Source organism: Phoenix dactylifera, chromosome 5, assembly GCF_051530095.1.
Source record: "Phoenix dactylifera cultivar Ajwa chromosome 5, Ajwa_hap1_PhDact_Kaust_v1.1, whole genome shotgun sequence".
Taxonomy (NCBI): domain Eukaryota; kingdom Viridiplantae; phylum Streptophyta; class Magnoliopsida; order Arecales; family Arecaceae; genus Phoenix; species Phoenix dactylifera.
Window position 1 is genome coordinate 32,015,416 of NC_143194.1, and position 18,337 is coordinate 32,033,752.

The 18,337-nt window shown below is 38.8% G+C and overlaps 2 protein-coding genes across 2 annotated transcripts; both read left to right on the forward strand.

Moving 5' to 3' along the window:
* The first annotated feature begins 386 nt into the window (after positions 1–386).
* LOC103710867 (uncharacterized protein At5g41620) lies at positions 387–5,921 on the forward strand. The gene is made up of 3 exons (XM_008796779.5): positions 387–985; positions 3,608–3,733; positions 4,031–5,921. The coding sequence occupies exons 1-3, from the start codon at positions 623–625 to the stop codon at positions 5,624–5,626; spliced, it is 2,085 nt and encodes a 694-aa protein (XP_008795001.3). The 5' UTR covers positions 387–622; the 3' UTR covers positions 5,627–5,921.
* Positions 5,922–11,989: 6,068 nt separating this feature from the next.
* LOC103710866 (Lactoylglutathione lyase / glyoxalase I family protein) lies at positions 11,990–16,642 on the forward strand. The gene is made up of 3 exons (XM_039129128.3): positions 11,990–12,608; positions 15,840–15,972; positions 16,048–16,642. Exons 1-3 carry the CDS (start codon positions 12,442–12,444, stop codon positions 16,102–16,104), a joined length of 357 nt encoding a protein of 118 aa, XP_038985056.1. The 5' UTR covers positions 11,990–12,441; the 3' UTR covers positions 16,105–16,642.
* Positions 16,643–18,337: the final 1,695 nt, after the last annotated feature.

The following is an 18,337-nucleotide window of genomic DNA, read 5'->3' on the forward strand; positions in this document are numbered from 1 at the left end:
GCGGAGATAGGATTCGAACTCAGGATCTCTATTCTAATATCATAAAATCATCATTTTTTAAAAAAACTTAAATTAATAAAATAAAATAGATTTATTTATATATTTATATTTCCTTACATAACAACAACGTAGATCTGGACCTGGTCCGGGATCAAATCTTCCTGCTAGCCAACTTTTGCCATGCGGGCTCACGCTGTGGCAACTGATCTGGGAAAGGCCAGGGCAATCCTCGTAAATCTCAACGAAAAGCACAATGCCGTTGTCCCCACGCACATCAAATCATTCCGCCCCCAAATTTCCAATTTTTAATTCTCTCCCCTCCTCTAGCTAGAGAGAGAAAGAAGAGCAGTCTTTTTCACGGGGCTAGATCCTGCTAATAATGGACCCAATACCATGGTACTCAAATACAAATCTGTTGCACCGGAGAAAATACTAGTAATAACGGTAGCCAAAACAAGAGGGCAAAAAAAAAAAAAGTTGAAGAAACCAGGAAGAGAGAGAAGAAAGGAGGTCAAGGAACAGTGAGGGGAATGGGAGGGGATAGAGGAGGGTATGGGCGTATGGCTCCAGGTGGAGAAGGGTGAATAGTCTCGATTAAAAAAAAGGTGGGGGAGACGGGTTGATGGAAGCGGAAAAGTGGGGAGCAGCAGTAGATGAAGGGAGTAGAGGCGGTGGAAAGGAGTCGTCTTTGGGCCGAAAGCTGAGGCAAGGGATATCCGTGGGCAAAAGGGGCGGCCCCTCTACCCCGGTGCCCTCCTGGAAGCTGGAGGATTCCCCCGGCCCTTCGGACCCCGGCGGCCTTGACAGGGCCCAGAGGAGGAGGAGCTCCGTCTCTGCCCGAAAGCTCGGGGCCAATCTCTGGGAGATACAGGACCTTTTGGATTACCCCAGGATGAGCCGGAGGAGCGCCAGGACGCGCCGCCGCAAGGAAGGGAGGGGCATCGATGATGTTCTTGGCGAGTGGCCGCTCGGTCCCAAAGATCGAGTAAGATTCTTTTCTTTTCTTTCCTTTTGCTTTTGAGTTTTTCGGGGTTTTGGGGGTCTCTTGGCTGATGGGTTTCTTGGATTTGCTGTCTTAACGTATTAATGTTGCAGGTTTAGATTTTTCTGTTCTTGTTGGTTTAGTGATTTTCATCGTGACTGTCGTGCTGCGATTTTTTTGGGGGGTTTATCCTTTTTAGAGTCGTGATTCCATAGGATTGTTTTGGTTTCTTGGGCGGTTGATTCTTGATGGATGTTGTGAATTAGTTATCAGAAGAATGGTAGGGTAACGTACAGATGACGTTATTTGGAGATGATGTCAAGAGCATTCATTCATCTTGTGACCGATGGAAAAAAGAAGAAGAGTCGATTGATTTTGATCTGATTGAATTAAAAATGTCTGTTTTTGAAATATAAAGCATCAACTGAGAGGGATCGGAGATGATTTCAATAACTTGTAATATTTGTGTTGATAGATTGAATTTGACTTGATTTGATTGGTAAAGTTTTAATTTCTTTATACAGATCCTTGATGATTGACAAATTTGGAGAATAAGTTGATGTTGGTAGGTTTGCCCCCTCAAGGTTGCATAGAATGACAAGCGCTTGATGAGGCTTTACAAGCATAATTTTTTCTAATTATGTGTATGCAGATATACAGATACCTTTTTTATAAGAGGAAATATAAGTGTTTATTAATATGAAAATTGTGCAAAAGGATCATGTTGAGAGCCGAACTAAAATGTTCTTATATGGATATACCATGATTTGTAAAAGTTGATACCATATTAGATAGGATAAGGCTTGCTAGTCAGGGTTAAGGTTATTAGTTCTCTGTAGTTTGTTCTCTTCCAGTGCTAATTTGTATGCTGCAAGCTAGTCGTATGTCTATACTTTGGGTCTTTTTGATATACATAACAGAAGATAATCTTCTTTCATTACTTATTTTCTAAGTTGTGATAGAAGAACTTCATACTTTTCAATATCTTCATTTTATCTTCGTATATGTGCGGCCTTCAGCCCTTTTGCATGGAAATAGGTTGGTAAATTTGTGCCTTGAGCACTACTATCATCAAATTTTTAGTCCTTGAAATTGTAATTCGGCTTTCAGATTGACCATGGGAAAGTACCTCTCTTAGTGCATTCATAGTCAATGTGGTGTCTTAGAACGCTAGAACGATTCTGGTTGAAAAAATAGAAACATGAATTCGTCTCTTCGCTAGTTGTGTAAAAGACTTTATAGGAGTTGTAATGGAGATAATCTACACCATTTACAAGTTGAGTCTTGGGTACTTCTGAATTTACTACCATAGCCACCAATGAAGTAACTATGGTGGTTGCGATGTTCATAGTTTATTTGAATAATTGCTCGTGAAAATTGTTGGTAGACTGGGATGCTACTTTGTTGGTACAGATACCACTTGGATGCTGAAAACCTGGTACAGATATGAAAGATACAACCTTAATACAAGCAGTGTGTTTAGACAACAATAAGATATGGTCACATGTACATCATGGAGAATTTGTCTTCTCTTCAGAAGAGGCTAGGTGTACCATTATCAGCAAACATTTTCATCTGACTTTTGAGAGACAACATCCAGTGCCATGCTAGTCTTGCATTTTACTTCCAAGCATGCAATTTCAGTCATACATATTATCAAATCAAGGTTCAATGTCAGGTACTATTCTGGTGTAAATTTTGGATGACTACTGCCTGTGTGAATTGAGTACTCATAAATTAACAATTTAATAAATAAAAGACAAGCAGAAAAACCATGTTGATTTAAAAAGCACAATGCTACTGTTTCACTATCTTCATATAATTATAGATTTGCTATTTTGTCAAAATATGTTGTCCAATTATTTGCATTTATAACAAACCATATATATCTAGAAAATGCCAAGTACCAGTCGTGCTAATGAAGAACAACTAGTAAGATAGATATTTAAGTTGTAAGAAAAATTAAAATAGTTAGGAATGAATTTAATCCAATTTACACCTGAATGTGGGCAAAATTTACAAAAGGATGAAGTGACTGATGGCACTGCCTGATTCTTCGTCATGTGTGTTTTGATGTTTTGAAGATATTGAGGAATATTGAAACAACTTTTGTTTTTCTCTGAGATCTCAAACCATGTTTCTGACTCTAGAGTAACTACTTGTTTATTTTTCTTAGTGATCTTCAAAGACTTGGCATCATATTCTCTTGAGTAACTTCACATGTCGTGTAGCATTCCCCTGCATAAGTATTTAGTTAACACTTCCAATCAGTTTCAAAAAGGGAAATGCTTGGGAGCCTATGGAAAAATTGGTAGGAAAACAGGTTCATATAGAAGAAATAAAGACCATGGGACACAAATTCCTGATTATGTTTCATGCAGTGTTTATTCATTTGTTGGGAGTATTTCCTATGCCTGCATCAAGGTAATTACACACTGTGCTCAAGTTCTTGCACAATGCTACTGAAGACATGTCCCGTATGCACAGCTATTATCGTATTTCTAACTCACAAACCACCATTTGTATTATTTTATTCTCTCTGTAACCTGCAGTCACTTGTCTGCATTTAATATAATTTATATTAGCCATTATTACAACTAACCATTCTCTGATTTCTCATGCCAGCCTCTAACTTCTGGTAGTTTAAGGAGGCATGTTGCAGCTTCACCGATCCAACAACATAAGTTGAGCGAAAGGCATAGTCATGCTCCCCAACCTGTATCTCCCACTAGTTATAGCAGCTCAATGGAGGTATTCCATCTTTTTTTTTCACTTAGATCTTAGTTGGATTGTCTTTTTCATTTAAATTGTGTTCTGTTTGCAAATCCTTTTTGACTTTGGAATGTGTTTCATTGATGCATTGGATGAAGGATTTGTTAGATAAATGAAGCATTGTCCTGTGTTATTTTCCTCTGGAATTACTGGTACAAGAAATAGTCTTGTTAGTTATCATCATATATTTGTATATCCTGGTCCGATATTCCTGATTCCTTAAAAGTTATCTTCTGGCTATATATGATTTAACGGGTTTTTTTCTGCATTTTGCAGGTTGCAGCTTTTAACCAAGCTATCACTCCTAGCAGTTCTTTAGATCTTAAGGGAAAGCTCAGTGAGGCAGGATATAGCCTTAAAACATCAACTGAATTATTGAAAGTTCTGAATAGGATTTGGAGCCTGGAAGAACAACATGCATCCAATGCATCGTTGGTAAAACAATTGAAGATGGAGCTAGAGCATGCACGGGCATGTATTCAGGAGTTGATGCAAGAGAAGCAAGCATATCGTCACGAAATGGATGATTTGGTGAAACAAGTTGCTCAGGCCAAACTGGTCCGGAAGAACAAGGAGCAGGAAAGGATCAAAGCAGCTGTGCAGTTCATAAGGGATGAGCTTGAAGATGAGAGAAGGTTGAGAAGACGTTCCGAAAGTCTGCATCGAAAACTAGGCAAAGAGTTGTCTGAAGTGAAAGCAGCATTCTTGAAGGCAGTGAAGGATCTGGAGAGAGAGAAAAAAGCAAATAGCCTTTTGGAGGACCTTTGCGATGAGTTTGCAAAGGGAATTAGGGATTATGAACAGGAAGTCAGGGAGTTGAGACAGAAGTCTGTAAAAGGTTGTGATCATAAAGTTGATCGGATGGTACTTCATATTTCAGAAGCATGGCTGGATGAGCGGATGCAGATGAAGATTGCTAAATCTAGGGGAGATTTGGCCGAAAAAAGCACAGTTACAGACAGGTTAAATGGTGAAATTGAATCTTTCCTTCAAGCTAGACAATCCAATAGCTATAAGAATGACGGTGTGTACCAGAAAGATGGAAATTTGCGTCGCCAATCCCTGGAGTCTGTCCACTTGAATGGGGCTGCCAGTGCACCTCGAGATGCCGAAGATGATGATTCTGTAGCAAGTGACTTGCATTGTTTTGAGCTTAACATGGTTGGCGGTGATAGTGAAATCTACGACCAGTTAAAATCTCATGGTAGAAGTAGCATTGAAAAACTGGAGTCAGCAAGAAAATCTAACTTCACAGGGAAGAAGGTGGGATATTCTGAAAATTTCAAGGGTCAGAATGTTTCTGGCTTGCAAGCACAATTCAAGGAACAGATGGATAAGATGAAGCTGTGTGGAAATGAACAGCTTGTGGATAGAGTACAGGTCATACACTTGCAGACTGATGAAGAAACTGGAGGTGTGGAAGCAGATCACATTGGGCGTGTTATTTCACAGAAATCCGATAATCATCATGTTCCAGAAGTTGGGCAGGGCATAGATCTGAAGTGGGATAGCAGGCAGGGATCAGACCATCTGATCGATAATGCGGTCAAAAATCAGTCAGAAATTTGCGAGGTTGATCAAGATAATTATCATGGGGAACAGTCCCAAGATCAATTTTCATGGAGGGGTCACTTTGTTTTAGTTGGTGATAACACTGCTTCAGGAGATTTCCACAATCTAGCCAGTCCAGCGCGGCAGTGGAACTACCTGCATACGTCTCCTGATATTGAGATATCTGAATGCTCATCAAAATTACCATCTGGGGTAAAAGAGAACACTTTAAAGGAAAAATTACTTGAAGCAAGGCTAGAGGGACAGCATGCTCGTTTAAAAGCTTCAAAAGGTCCAGCCACAGGCAGAATGCGACAATGAATGGGCAAGCTAATGCAGTGTCATTGACCAAGATGCCAGCATGCTTTGAATCTTTGGTTGTTTAGACACTGTAAAAGGTATTTTCTGGAGTGAAAGATGATGTCCAATTTTGGGGATTTACTTTCTGTATATCATGAGTTATAAAGTTGTGAATGACTAAGCACTAGCTTTTTATTGTCCATATTGATTTTAGCAGTTCATTGTACTCTCTAGAAGATGACTTAAATGCTGTTTTTGACTATAACTTCCATTATATTGATGCTGTATCTAATGCTTAAATGTTCTATTTGATCAACTGCCCATATGTTTGTGTTAACAACTATTTCATCCATCTCATGTTAGCCCTATTAGCATTTATAATCCAAGTAATTCAATATTTCCGCACTTGCTTTGGTTTGGGGCATTTATCTAGTATTATGCAATAAGTTCTAACCATCGGTGCTTATATCTATATAAAAAGGTAATGTGCATAAGATTGGTTTTTTTTTATGTGCTATCATTCAAAGGAGATATACACTATGCACACACTATGTAGTACCCCAAAAAGATTTTATCATAAAAATTGAGGTCCGTACTACATCTAAAGAGAGGGAAACATGAATTTCATATCTGAAAGCACAATCAAATCTTCCCACAGAGTGCTGTTGTGGGAAAAAACAGCCTATTTTAAGATGATAGAAGAGGTAAAAAGAAACAAAAATTAGAAATAACATGGTAGTTCACATGAAAATCATATCGATAAAAGCCAAACAACTCAGATCAAAAGGTTCCCTAGTCAACCATAGTTGATAAAAGCCTAACCATAAGTTGCTGGATCCCAGCCACGCATCTGGTTGTCATTAATCTGCTGCAGGGTTTACTATTATGCGACACCTAGCAAGTAAATTTATGCTTAAAATATTATTGTGTTCTATTCAGAAGATTCCATACCAAGGCCTCGAGGTAATGAAGGTGATACGTTAAACTTGTCGCTCATGCTTCAAGCCATCATATCCAAATTTTCAAATATTTGTTGTAAACAGTGGGTTAGATGCAAAAAGTGTCCATCATGAAACATGCTTCTGACATTTTATATTTTCCTATGGATAAAGTTCAGATCTGACATCGTTTTTCAGTCAAAAAATGCTTAAATATATGGGAAGAGTGATCTCCATAAATTTGGTTTAGTTTTCAGGAGTTTTAGGGTTATACCAACCTGTAGGATTTTAATAGGTACCCTTAGTTGTTGTCTAGGCACCATGAGTTAGGCAGCTCCCTATCTCAATTTGCAGCACAAAGGTGATGATGCTGAGCATTAAGGAGGTTGCCTCATGGTATGGAGGTTGTCGGAGTGATCATCTCTACCTGATTGTAAACTACTAGCAGGTACTGGTGCCATGAACTTGAGGATGTTGAACAGGTGCAAACTCAGAAATTACTCTCTGCTGTAGCAGGTTGAGCGGTGTCTGTCTGTAGGTATGGCACAAAACCTGACAATTCGGTCCTTGTCCTAAAACCAGATGAGCCAGGTGATGTAACAATCTATCTAAAGATTTATGATCTACAAACAGATAATTGTGCTTGCCTTGAAGGCTCTGAAGTCTGGCTACTGTTGTGTGTATCCATTATTATTACTTGTAGTGCAAGAAGAGCCATATGTTTGATCTTAGATCCTGCATCTAAACGCAAGAAAAGGAAAACAATATGTTATTCCTCATATTTCTTTTTCCTTGGGGTTCTCTTTATGTCAAAGAATAGATTGGTACGCTCACTGCATGCATTCGATGGGAGAATGTAAAGCCCAAATTCTCACAATCAAATTTGGGAGAGCGATCTTGAACAAAAAAAAAATAAAAAATAGAATGCATTTTCTGTAGTTGCAGCTCCGTTTTTGTTATAACCGCATGTTAGATGGAACTATTTGTTAGCGAACTTGGACGTCAACTTGGAAGATTTTCAGTTACCTTTTCAGATCCTACAACCCAGCTGCTGACAAGCTCTGGCACTGTTACTGGATACTGACTTTCTGGGCTCATCTGGTAGGAAAGCAGACACAGTTGTCCTCCCTGTGGCATTCAAGGTACTTATTTGTTTTCACTGTCACCAGAGAGCACAGTTTACATTAAAAAAAAAAAAGAGTAAGGTCAACTTCATTCATGAAAGAATGCTTCAATTTTCAACAAAAAAAAAAAAGAGAATGCTTTAATGAAAAACTGCTTTGATGGAAGTACAAATGCTTTAGACAACATGGATGATGGATCATTTCTTTAGCTCATGAATGACGAACTCAGATGAATGGCCGTGTTTCGTTTTTTTTTTTTTTTTTTTTTTTTTTTTAGAGGATAGCATTTGATATTGTATTGAAAGTAGATTTGAGCAGTTGGCCAAAGGGGTGCTGTCAGTGATTTAGTGTAGCGTTGCCAACATCTTTCATACTACTTTTTTCCATCATCCTCTCACTATCTCTACACTTAACTAGAATTCTCGTGGTTATCTGGTGATATGACAGCTTTAGCATGCTAGTCTTGTACAAGTGAATAAGACATCTAGAACATCGAAAAGAATTAAAAATTGTGAGGAGTAGGGACTAAATTGGAGTTGTAATATTGAGAGAGCTGTGCAGGGAAACCAACTACTAAGGACAGCTAACCTGGAAAAATAGTATCATTGAGTGCTGAAATTCTTTGATTATTGTTTTTCCGCTGTTATTCAACCCTTTTTCTTCGTATTTCCAACAAAATTTAAGTTCATAGCACTTTAGTAAGAGCTGCAAAGTTCAATTAAAATTCCTTTCCTATTCCGAGAAAGGTGAGAGCAGGAAGGCAAACACTTGCTTTGGCTTCTTATTAGTAGTTGGCTGAAGCAAGATATATATCATTACCACAAGCAATCTCGATGTGCATTTCCTTTCAGCGAAACTAGCTACAGCTGTAGAAGTAAGCCAGATCCACATTAGGGGGACAAAGTGGATACAAATGGAATGGGTAAATCAAGTATATTTACTAGTAAGTATTTTTATAATGGAGAGTGAGAAGTAAGGTACAAGACTAAGGCTAATATCAATAAAAGCATGAATTTTATAAAGTGTAAGTTGATATAGTTATGTAAACTTATAAAGGGAGACTGATTAACATGTGCTCTCCCTCTTCATAGTTAGTACTAAAACTACTTTAAAAATGAACTATAACTTTTCTTTTCCGAGAAAATATCAATCATACTCAACTATGATTATCCAATACACTAAATTATAAACGAAATGTTAATTGTTACAAATCAATTCACAATTTTGCTAGTTGTCACCTCTCTCCTCAAGAGAGTAGTCACAAATTTGATACAATATAATGACGCTTTTATTGCATTTTGAATAAAATATAAATAATCAAATAGTTTATTCGGGGATATACACCATCATCTTCATCCCATATACTATATAATTGGTACACCATCATGTTCATCCTATATAGCATATAATTGGTACAATGGTTGAAAGCCATAAATAGTACTCTTTTTACTCCATATATAAACAATCTTTAACCTACCAACCCACCATTTTAACTAAAAAAATACAAACCAGATAGGAGCAGGCTTAAACCAAATGCTATAAACCAAATTAGTCCTAGATAGGAGCCCGCTTAAACTAACATGCTATAAACCAACCTAATCGCTAAACCTAGAAATGGAGAAACATTATAAATATTTCCATCGTAGAGAGGTTGGGTAGCGAGATGGTGAAGCGATGTTTCCGAAGATGCTAGGATTTTGCTTCAGGTTTGATTTCAGCATCAATGGTTGCACCCTCCACTTGACATTTTCTATTTCCACCAATATCTCAATTTGCATTACCCTTTGATATCATTTTTCTTGTTGTCTTTTTTAAAAGCGTATGAACACCAATACATAATTAGATTAATGTTCTCTTTTATTTGTTCAAGACTACATATTGAAGTTGTCAATATATAGAAATATTACAATATTCTCATACACATCCATTTTGTATTCTCATTCATGCTACAAATAAGGTCCACACACAACTCATTCATCTTATAATAGTGTTGATTTTCAATAAACTAATTATTAATTTATCAACTGATGAGATAACACGTTCATCATTTTACTTGATTTATTCAATTTAGTTTAGTGTGTTGGTTTTTATGCTAGAAATAATTTAATTTGGCCAATTGGTTCCTACATTTGCTATGTAAGACTGTGCATGGGGTGAGTTAGCCCACATGGCTCAATGACCTGGCCCGACAAACATGGGCTCAAGCTTGCATTTGCATGCCAAATCCTGATTCAGCTTGAAATTAGGTTGGCCGATTTTTTTGTGCGAGACCTAGGCCCAGCCTAGGCCTAGCCAAGCCTGAAATATTGCATACAGTCGGCGGTCACGTTGGGCCAGGTCTCTTAACGGGCTGGGCTTGGCCGGGCTTGCGCTGGGTATACAAGTAGTCTTGCATTCGGCCTAGGGCCCGAACACATCCCATTGAAAGCCCAAACTCTTGGTTCCGGAAGAGGCTCATCTAGAGAAAGTTTGTGGCTCATTTCCTCAAAGTAGTTCTACTTCTCCCAGATGATTCCATAGGCCTTTTCATCGAAGAACTTGGCAATGGCATGCTTGTATCTCTTAAAGAGTTTGTCCCATAGGTAGTTGTATTCGTTATACTATGCAGCTGCTATGGCACCCATATAGTCCAGTCATCTACTACAAAAAAGATATGGGAAACACCACAATGCAGCAGCTGAATATTCTTGAAAAGGATCTTTCCAGTATAACATAGCAGCATACTCTACCGACTGTAAATGAAAATTAAAGGTTGAAACTTTTTGTAAATCAAAACAAAGAGACTGACTTTTTTAGTAGATAGTTTCCGATGCCATAAAAAAAAAGGTAGTCAGCAAGGGCATTTTAGCCTTAGGAGGACAATACAACTAATTTTTCTGAGCTGCTGCTGGACAAATTATCTTGTATGTGTTGCATACAACCTAGTGCTCTGCTCCTCCATTACAAGATAACATTCAAGATTAGTGAGGGCCACTTTCTTCTCCCAAGAGCTCGGCCAAAACTTGTCCGCATCTCCTGTCCAAATGAGAATATTTCTTGCTGTCTCTCCATCTCCTATTTTACTTTATCTTTCTTCTATCATCAGGGATGGGAATCTTAGTTCCTACACTCGATAGCTTTCTCTCTGCTCAATCGTGCACCATATTTTGCATAGTCGATCAATGATCTACCGACCTTCGTTGCCTCATTTCATGAGCGGTATTGACGATTTTCCTTAGTACACGAGATCCAATATAACACTTAATTGAAATACGTGCAACATAAATAAAAAGAATCTACTCGTTTCGATTTTCCGTGCTGCATCGAAATGCTTTCCCTCTCCTTGTGACTTTTCCTGTCTGGCTATGATATTAGGTGTCACCCCTTCTGTTGAATTTGTGAAGAAACTTCAGTCGAAGAGTTGGATCTGGTTTGGACAGTTTTCTATAACAGTGTCATAGCCAAGTATGGAGTTGAATGGGAATGAATTTTTACTAAAGTTTGAAGCCGGCAGAAAGCAAGCGTGAACAACTCTTTCCGGTAAGTCATAGCCCTCCCCTTTCGGGGCCTGGATCATCCTTTTTAAAAGCATCTCGCTAGGTGGACAACTGTTCATCGGTGGGGAGGAGACCTTTTTCAATGCTTCGAACTTGCCATGTTAAATTGTGTTCATGTATCTATGTGTAGCCTACGAGAATGAATGACCTCAATTCAACCACTCATGGGAGCTAGTAAATTGGTTGGTAAGCTCTTAAAAGAAAATACAACGATGCATTGAATACCTGGACGCGACATACAATAAACCATTGCAAAAGCATCCTATATTACATTGAGAAGTACTAATAGGAGGGCAATAATATATACTTTAGTCAAAGCTTGAATCTCCAAGCTTAGCTTGCACTCTTTAATACAATTTTTACAGTGGTTTCTGTGACCTATCAGTTTTAAGGGTCGAAAATCTTCGTCCTCTTTAAGATACGGAATGATTCTCTTTTTCTTTCTCAACCGCACCACCACGAGCCACAAATCTAGGATCAAGATGCTATAGCGTTCTCTTTTTTTTTGTTTAATCTTTTCTCAAAGATTTTGTCATGGAAAAAATTTAGAAACTCAATAATAAACTAAAAGTATTAATGTCACTTTTTTGCTAACAAGTCGTGTTGGTTAGTCGAGGTTTTAGTCCAAACTACTCCCAGAAAGTTTGGACCTTAAACTTCGATGGTCGTCCTAACATCAATTGCTTGCTGACTGTGTGGCCCGGCCCAGTAGAGTTTCTAACTGTGTAGCCCGGCCCAGTTGGTCCGGCCTGGACCCAGCAAAAGGTATGGGAGCCGAGGGCTCGACCGCCCTCTCCCAAACCCCGGCCACCTTCTTCTTTCTCCTCTCCCCCGATTCCTCTTAGCTCGCCCGCCCTCGCCCGAACCCCAGCCCCTCTTTCTCCTTGTCCTCCCCCCCGATTCCTCCGCCGCTTCTTAATTCTTCCCCTCTGTCCCTGGCTTTCCTCGCTCTCTCCCTCCTCCCTGCTACCATCCTGACATCGCCGGAATCCGCCGCTCAACCGAACGCCGAACCGATCCCCTTTCCCTCTCCTTCTTCTCCGATCTCTCCTCCGCCTCATCTTTCTCTTCTCGCTGCCGCCCTGATCGAGCCGGCCTTCCTCTAATCCGCCGGACTTGCCACCACTGCCCTCACCGAGTCTTGCGACGGCGTCTTTCCTTTTGCTTCGCTTGCGTGCGCTGCCCTAACGGATCCAGGGCCTCCTCCCCTTTGTGTGTGAGAGAGAGGAGGCAGCGAGATGGGCGGTGCGGCGTTTCGATGGGTGCTTCAGCTTCACAGGGACGTACCCAAGGCCGCTCGATTCTACTCGGAAGGGTTGGATTTCAGCATTAACGTCTGCACTCTCCGTTGGGCCGAGCTCCAAAATGGCCCTCTAAAGCTTGCCCTCATGCACTTCCCCACCAGGTGCCCTTCTCTCTTTCTTCTTCCCTTATATGTTCTATCGTTTCTTTTCCATTTTTCATCATCGGTTTCTACATATCCATGAGCTTCGGGTTGTACCCATCTGACCCAATGTGTATGTATTTTTTATATAAAAAATTGAAATTCTGAATTTTACTTTTTGAAAAGTACACATATTTGCAAGGGTTTCCGTCTTCACCATAGCCACATACAGATGGATTGGATGCTCTTTTGATGAATGATGAAAAGGTACGATGAAGTCCCTTTTCCTTATCAAGACTATCACCTAGTCAACATCGAGGTACTTTGCGAGTTTTGTGTATCGCTATTCATAATATCTGCTGGATCTGTCTATGATCTCAAAATAATTTCCGATTTCTTTTGAGTTGCAAAGAGGTTTCCCAGTACTTGCGAGATTGAATTGACAATTAATACGCATCATAAACTTTCATAATCACTGCTTTTTAAGTCTGCATCGGAAAACCAATGCTGAATTAAAATGGTGCTTATTAAGAGGACCGCATATTAGTTAAGCACAATAGCAGGGAAAATGGCAGAAGAAATAATAGGAAAAATGGTAGGATAACTAATGAGAAGTGAAAGGACATTCTGATATAGAACAGATCAATTTACAAAGAAGATAGTCTACGAGAAAGAGTGAGAAATGACATAAAAGAAAGTGAGGAATGACAGAGAACCAAGGAAGTTTTGCAGAAATAAGTGTAGATAAAGGAAATTTGTAGGATATATGTGTAAAAGAAGATCTGTTAATTGATTTCTTATCTAAGCACCATAAAGCTCGAGCCTTTCATTTCCATTTGTTTCCTTGATTTCCCCCTCTTCTTAAGATACAGAGTTCATTAGGTCTACGCATAATTAACTAGTGTTATCAAATCTTTTCATGCCATCATAGTTGTAATCTTCTACTTTGTATGCTGCACTTGCTTCTGAATCTTGTCCAACATCTCACCCCTTGCTTCATAAAGGGTTCTACCTTGTAATCACTATCATATTTTACCAAATTGACCATAACTAAATCCCTACTGTCTCGATTATTGTTTACATTTTGTGAATTCCAATAAGGAAGAAGATATGTATGCAAACAAGATATGAAGGAGCTAACTGCAAAAATAAATACAAAATCAAGCATACAACTAAACAATTAGATTCTTGAGGTTATTATACTAACATCAAATATGACTTGCTTCGACTTCATAGAAAAAGGTATTCTGAGATTTTAGATTACCCTGAAGATCTATTTGTTGCAACTAATAAATATGGGTTTTAAGAGGATTATTACAAGGATTATTGGTGCATGTTGGTGTATGAATCAAATGCAATACAATGAAGAAATGCATGAAATGAAGGTGCCGCATGTTCTCTGATAGTGATACATCAACAATTTTGGGGTCAAGAATGAGTTGTTCAAGGACAGGAGCTTTGACTCAACAGCACATTAGAGCAGAATTTGAATATGATAATACAAATGACCATGTTCCATATTTATGGTTTAAGAACCTTTTTTTTTCATCTTGTGTTTTAGATTGACTTTTAAGTTGCTATTAGAGGGCTTGCAGCAGAATTATTAAATTCATTGTTTTCAATATTATGCTTTACTAAAGGAGCATCTAGGTTAAGTGCCTTGTTCATGATACTTGGGTATTTAAGTTTCGTGATATGGAAATGAAGGAGGCACATGAGTATAAAGTTGTATTTTGATGGATATCTATGAACAAATGTGTGTGGCTGCACATTATAAGTTCTGGGATTTTGGCAGAAATCCTCTGACCTCTTCTATTTGTTTTTTTTTCTTCTCCTGCTTCTCCTCCTCCTCCTCCTCCATCTTCTCCTTCTCTCCTCCTCGTACTTCAGTTGCTACATGTTTCTGTGCTTAGATCTCATCTAGATCTTTAACAGATTAGTTGAGAAATCTGATTATATAACATATTTCAATTACTTCAAATTTGTTTCTTTCCTATTGACCTAAAAACATTTGATTTCACTGCATTTCAACCCTGTTTTCAGTTTTTTTTTCACATTTAAATCTTTTTAATACAAATTTGGATTGAAAAAATATCAGAAAACATCTACAAATGCTATTTTCAAATTTTTAACATCGACTGCATCACTGTAGAACCAAGTCATCTTGTCATTGTCGTTGTCGTTTTCTTCTTCTTCTTCTTCTTCTTTTGATTCTGGCCATGTCATTTATGATCTATTCTTGATCTGAATGTTCTTGTCCGACGCGGGGGCCAAATTTATTTAGCATCTGATGACAAGCTAATCTCCTGGGGCAGAATGTTTTTTTTCACATTTGAAATCTTTTTAATAAAAGATTTGGATGGGAAAAAATATCATTAGTCATCTACAAGTGCAATTTTCAAATTTTTAACTCTAACATGGATTGTATCACTGCAGAGCCAAACTATCTTCTTTGATTCTGGACATGTCATTTGTGTCCTATTCTTGATCTGAATGTTCTTGTTCGATGTTGGTTGCAGAATTCGTTTAGCATTTGATGACAACTAATCTTTGCCAGCTTGTGTAGCTTGTTTATGATAAGAAGTGTGTGCAATTGATGATAAGAAGCATGTGAAATTGACAGTTTATGGTTTGGCTTTGCTGGACTACTTTTCCTTCTTCAGAATTAATGTGTTTCCAGCTGCATATGGGAGAATTATGGTTTGTGCAATTAACTTGTTTCCTGCTGCATATGGGGGAATTATGGTTCATGTTTTGGCTTAGCTGGAGCTAGAATAGATGCACCAAGTGGTCATGTGCATTTAAAGGCAGGTAATGCAGCCCAGGCAACTCTGGGTTTGTATTGTTATACACATTGGCCTACACCTGCCTTTTACTCGAGTGACAACTAAGGTGTCAATTTAGTGGTTGCATACATAACATTGGAAGCTGAGAGGCCCTTAAGGAACAGGAAGCTGGTTCTTGGACCCAATCCAGGTGGTCCAAACTGGCTCATGGAGCTGAAAGCGTATGGCTGAAGGCCTAGCAAGAGCATCTGTTGCTCATAATTATGGTTATGGCATGCATATATCCATATAAAAAGATTTTTATGGCATATCTGAATATTGGGAATAGCTGGCTCTAGTACTAATATTTATGTCATAACATGTGGAGTCGTCATCTCCAGCAAAAAGTTTAAACCTATTTTTGTAATTTTTGTTTCACTGAATTTCTGGGACTTCTCAACTTTCACTACTAACTTAGTTGTCACAGTGATTTTCCTATGCAGAAAGGTTACTCCTCTATGCTGTCCTTCACAGTAGCAGACATAAACAGCACGGTGACAAAACTAATGACTTTAGGAGCTGAGTTGGATGGTCCCATTAAATATGAGATCCATGGGAAGGTAGTTCTCTCCATACATATGCAAATTATTATCCGAGATGATTTGCATTATGTAACTTGGCTGGCTTAATTACAGGTGGCAGCCTTGCATTGCCTCGATGGGCATACTTTGGGTCTCTATGAACCTGCATGACAGTTTTGACAAATTTTATTTTGCACAGTCTAAAAGCAGATCAAAGTTCTGATACAGTATAAAATTTTAGAGTTCTCAGCAGCAATCAGATAGTTCTGATACAGTATAAAATTTTAGAGTCCTCAGCAGCAATCAGATACATAATTTCATTTTCGCTGGCAAGATCTTCTTCTACCAGAGTAGTGGAAAGAGCATAAGATGCAATCCTTTCTTTGAATTGCCTTCAAAGAGTGTATAAGTGTTGGACCTGACAATTTTGTCGATCAAATGGGTTGGAGTAAACTGAATAAAATGGAACAGAGGACACACATAAAGAGTTCTATTTTTAGGGAGGGTCCCAAACTGAGTCACCTGTCATGTACATGGGATATTTCTTATCCACAGAATCTCCAAGAATTGCGAGTGCTTTTGCTTTTGAATCTGCTGAAAGTTGAGCTGCTCTGTTCTATCTGCTGATGGAGTTCTCATCTTGTACCTTCACTGGAAAACAATAATTTGAATTTAATGGAGAGCACTGTTTTTGCATTTCGCTCTTAAATTTTGTGATGCACCCATCTCTAATTTTTAATAACTTGTCTCTCTGCGTCAAATTTTTCCTAGTCTGTGTCTAGATTTCTATAATCTATGGTTCTCCTGCTGTACTTCTAGGGGTTAGTACATGTTTGTTTGCATCTCGCCCGACCTCAAGAACTGAACAGTGGTTGCCAGATGCTGTTTCAACATTTAAAATCTTGCAACTCCTAACATCGACCAAAGTATAGCTGTGTCCAAACTGAAGCATTGGATGGGCGAATTCTCTGGAGTCCATGCCAGCATCAGTAAGTTATCAATGTTAACCATTTGTTGATACCAAAAACTATCCTACTTCAAGTCCAGTGGCTTTTAGCAGATCTCGTGATATAAAATTGCATCCAATATGTGCTACAGTGATTTCCTCCAGGGTTGGAGATACTGAATTAAATGTGAATGCCTGATAGGTCCACATGGGCAGCCATCTTCTTCAGCATTTTGGTGACTGGTGAAAAGCCTTGAGAGTTACAAATGAAAGATCTTACCAAGCCGCAGCTGTTGATGCCAAATGCACAATTGGAAGCTCTCCAGCGTGTGTAAGCGGTGAATGATACTCCATTTGGTATTGTGGCCCTCACCAAATAGCTGCAGCCCTTAGAAGTTCAAAGTATGAATTTGCCGGGTCATTTTGTTTGCTTAAAAATCAAAATTGATCTACTGAGGTCTAAATGATTACATTTAAAGCTACATTTGCATCTTCATTATGTGCAGCAATGGCAGTGGAGTCATTTACGGCAAGAACATCTGAAACAGTCATCATCATGACTTCTTCTGGAATGGCTTCTTTGGAAGAAAGGGAAGTGTTCCCTTCCTAAAAATTAGCAATATTATCTGCCCAAAGACATTAGCTTAACTTATTATAGCATCTGTTCTGCTACTACTGTTTGGAAATTTTAGAAATGGACAATGAATCCAAAGCCAAGGTGAAGTAGAAACAACACATGGAGAATAGGGATGCCGCTCTCTTCATCTGTTCCTACAGTTCATCTCAGTGTCTTGGAAACCACTGCCTATAAGCAGTGCAGGGTCTTCAAGTAGTGGCTGAGCCTCTCGGGTGCGAGAGAGAGAGAGAATAGCTGCTGTTGAAGGATGAGATCAGTGGCAACCCTGCTCCGAATCAGATTTGAGAATCTCTGCCCTATGAAGGAACGCATTTGGTTGGCTTCTTCACACAGCCTGACATCTAAGTGCTCCAATTTTATCTCACCTGAAGCATCCATCAGCAACCTCACCCTCAAGTAGTTGATCCACCTTGTATTTTATGCTTCAGCTCTATTTGCAATTGGTTGTCCCTGCAGCGCCCTTCATGCATCTGCGCCAGACTTACATGTGCCGGGCCGCTATAATTGGATCAGTTGCTGGCACAGACCATTTCTAGAGAATCTATTGCCAGTTTGGTTCTTGAAAATGGTACAATTCTGCTGCTGAAATGTAATCTATTGTTGTTACTGTGTTGAACAACTGAAAATTTGTTGCCAATTCAGGTCATAGTTTCATTAAAATGAATGCCACCATATAGTCGTTCTCATTGTTTAGAGAAAAAGAAAGAAAGAAAAGGTTGATGCTCTTTCTTAATACCCTCCAAATCCACCAACCTAGGAATGGCATAATTTGTTGTTTAGAAATCCTGGAGTACTGGATCATTTCTCTTGCAATATTCAGG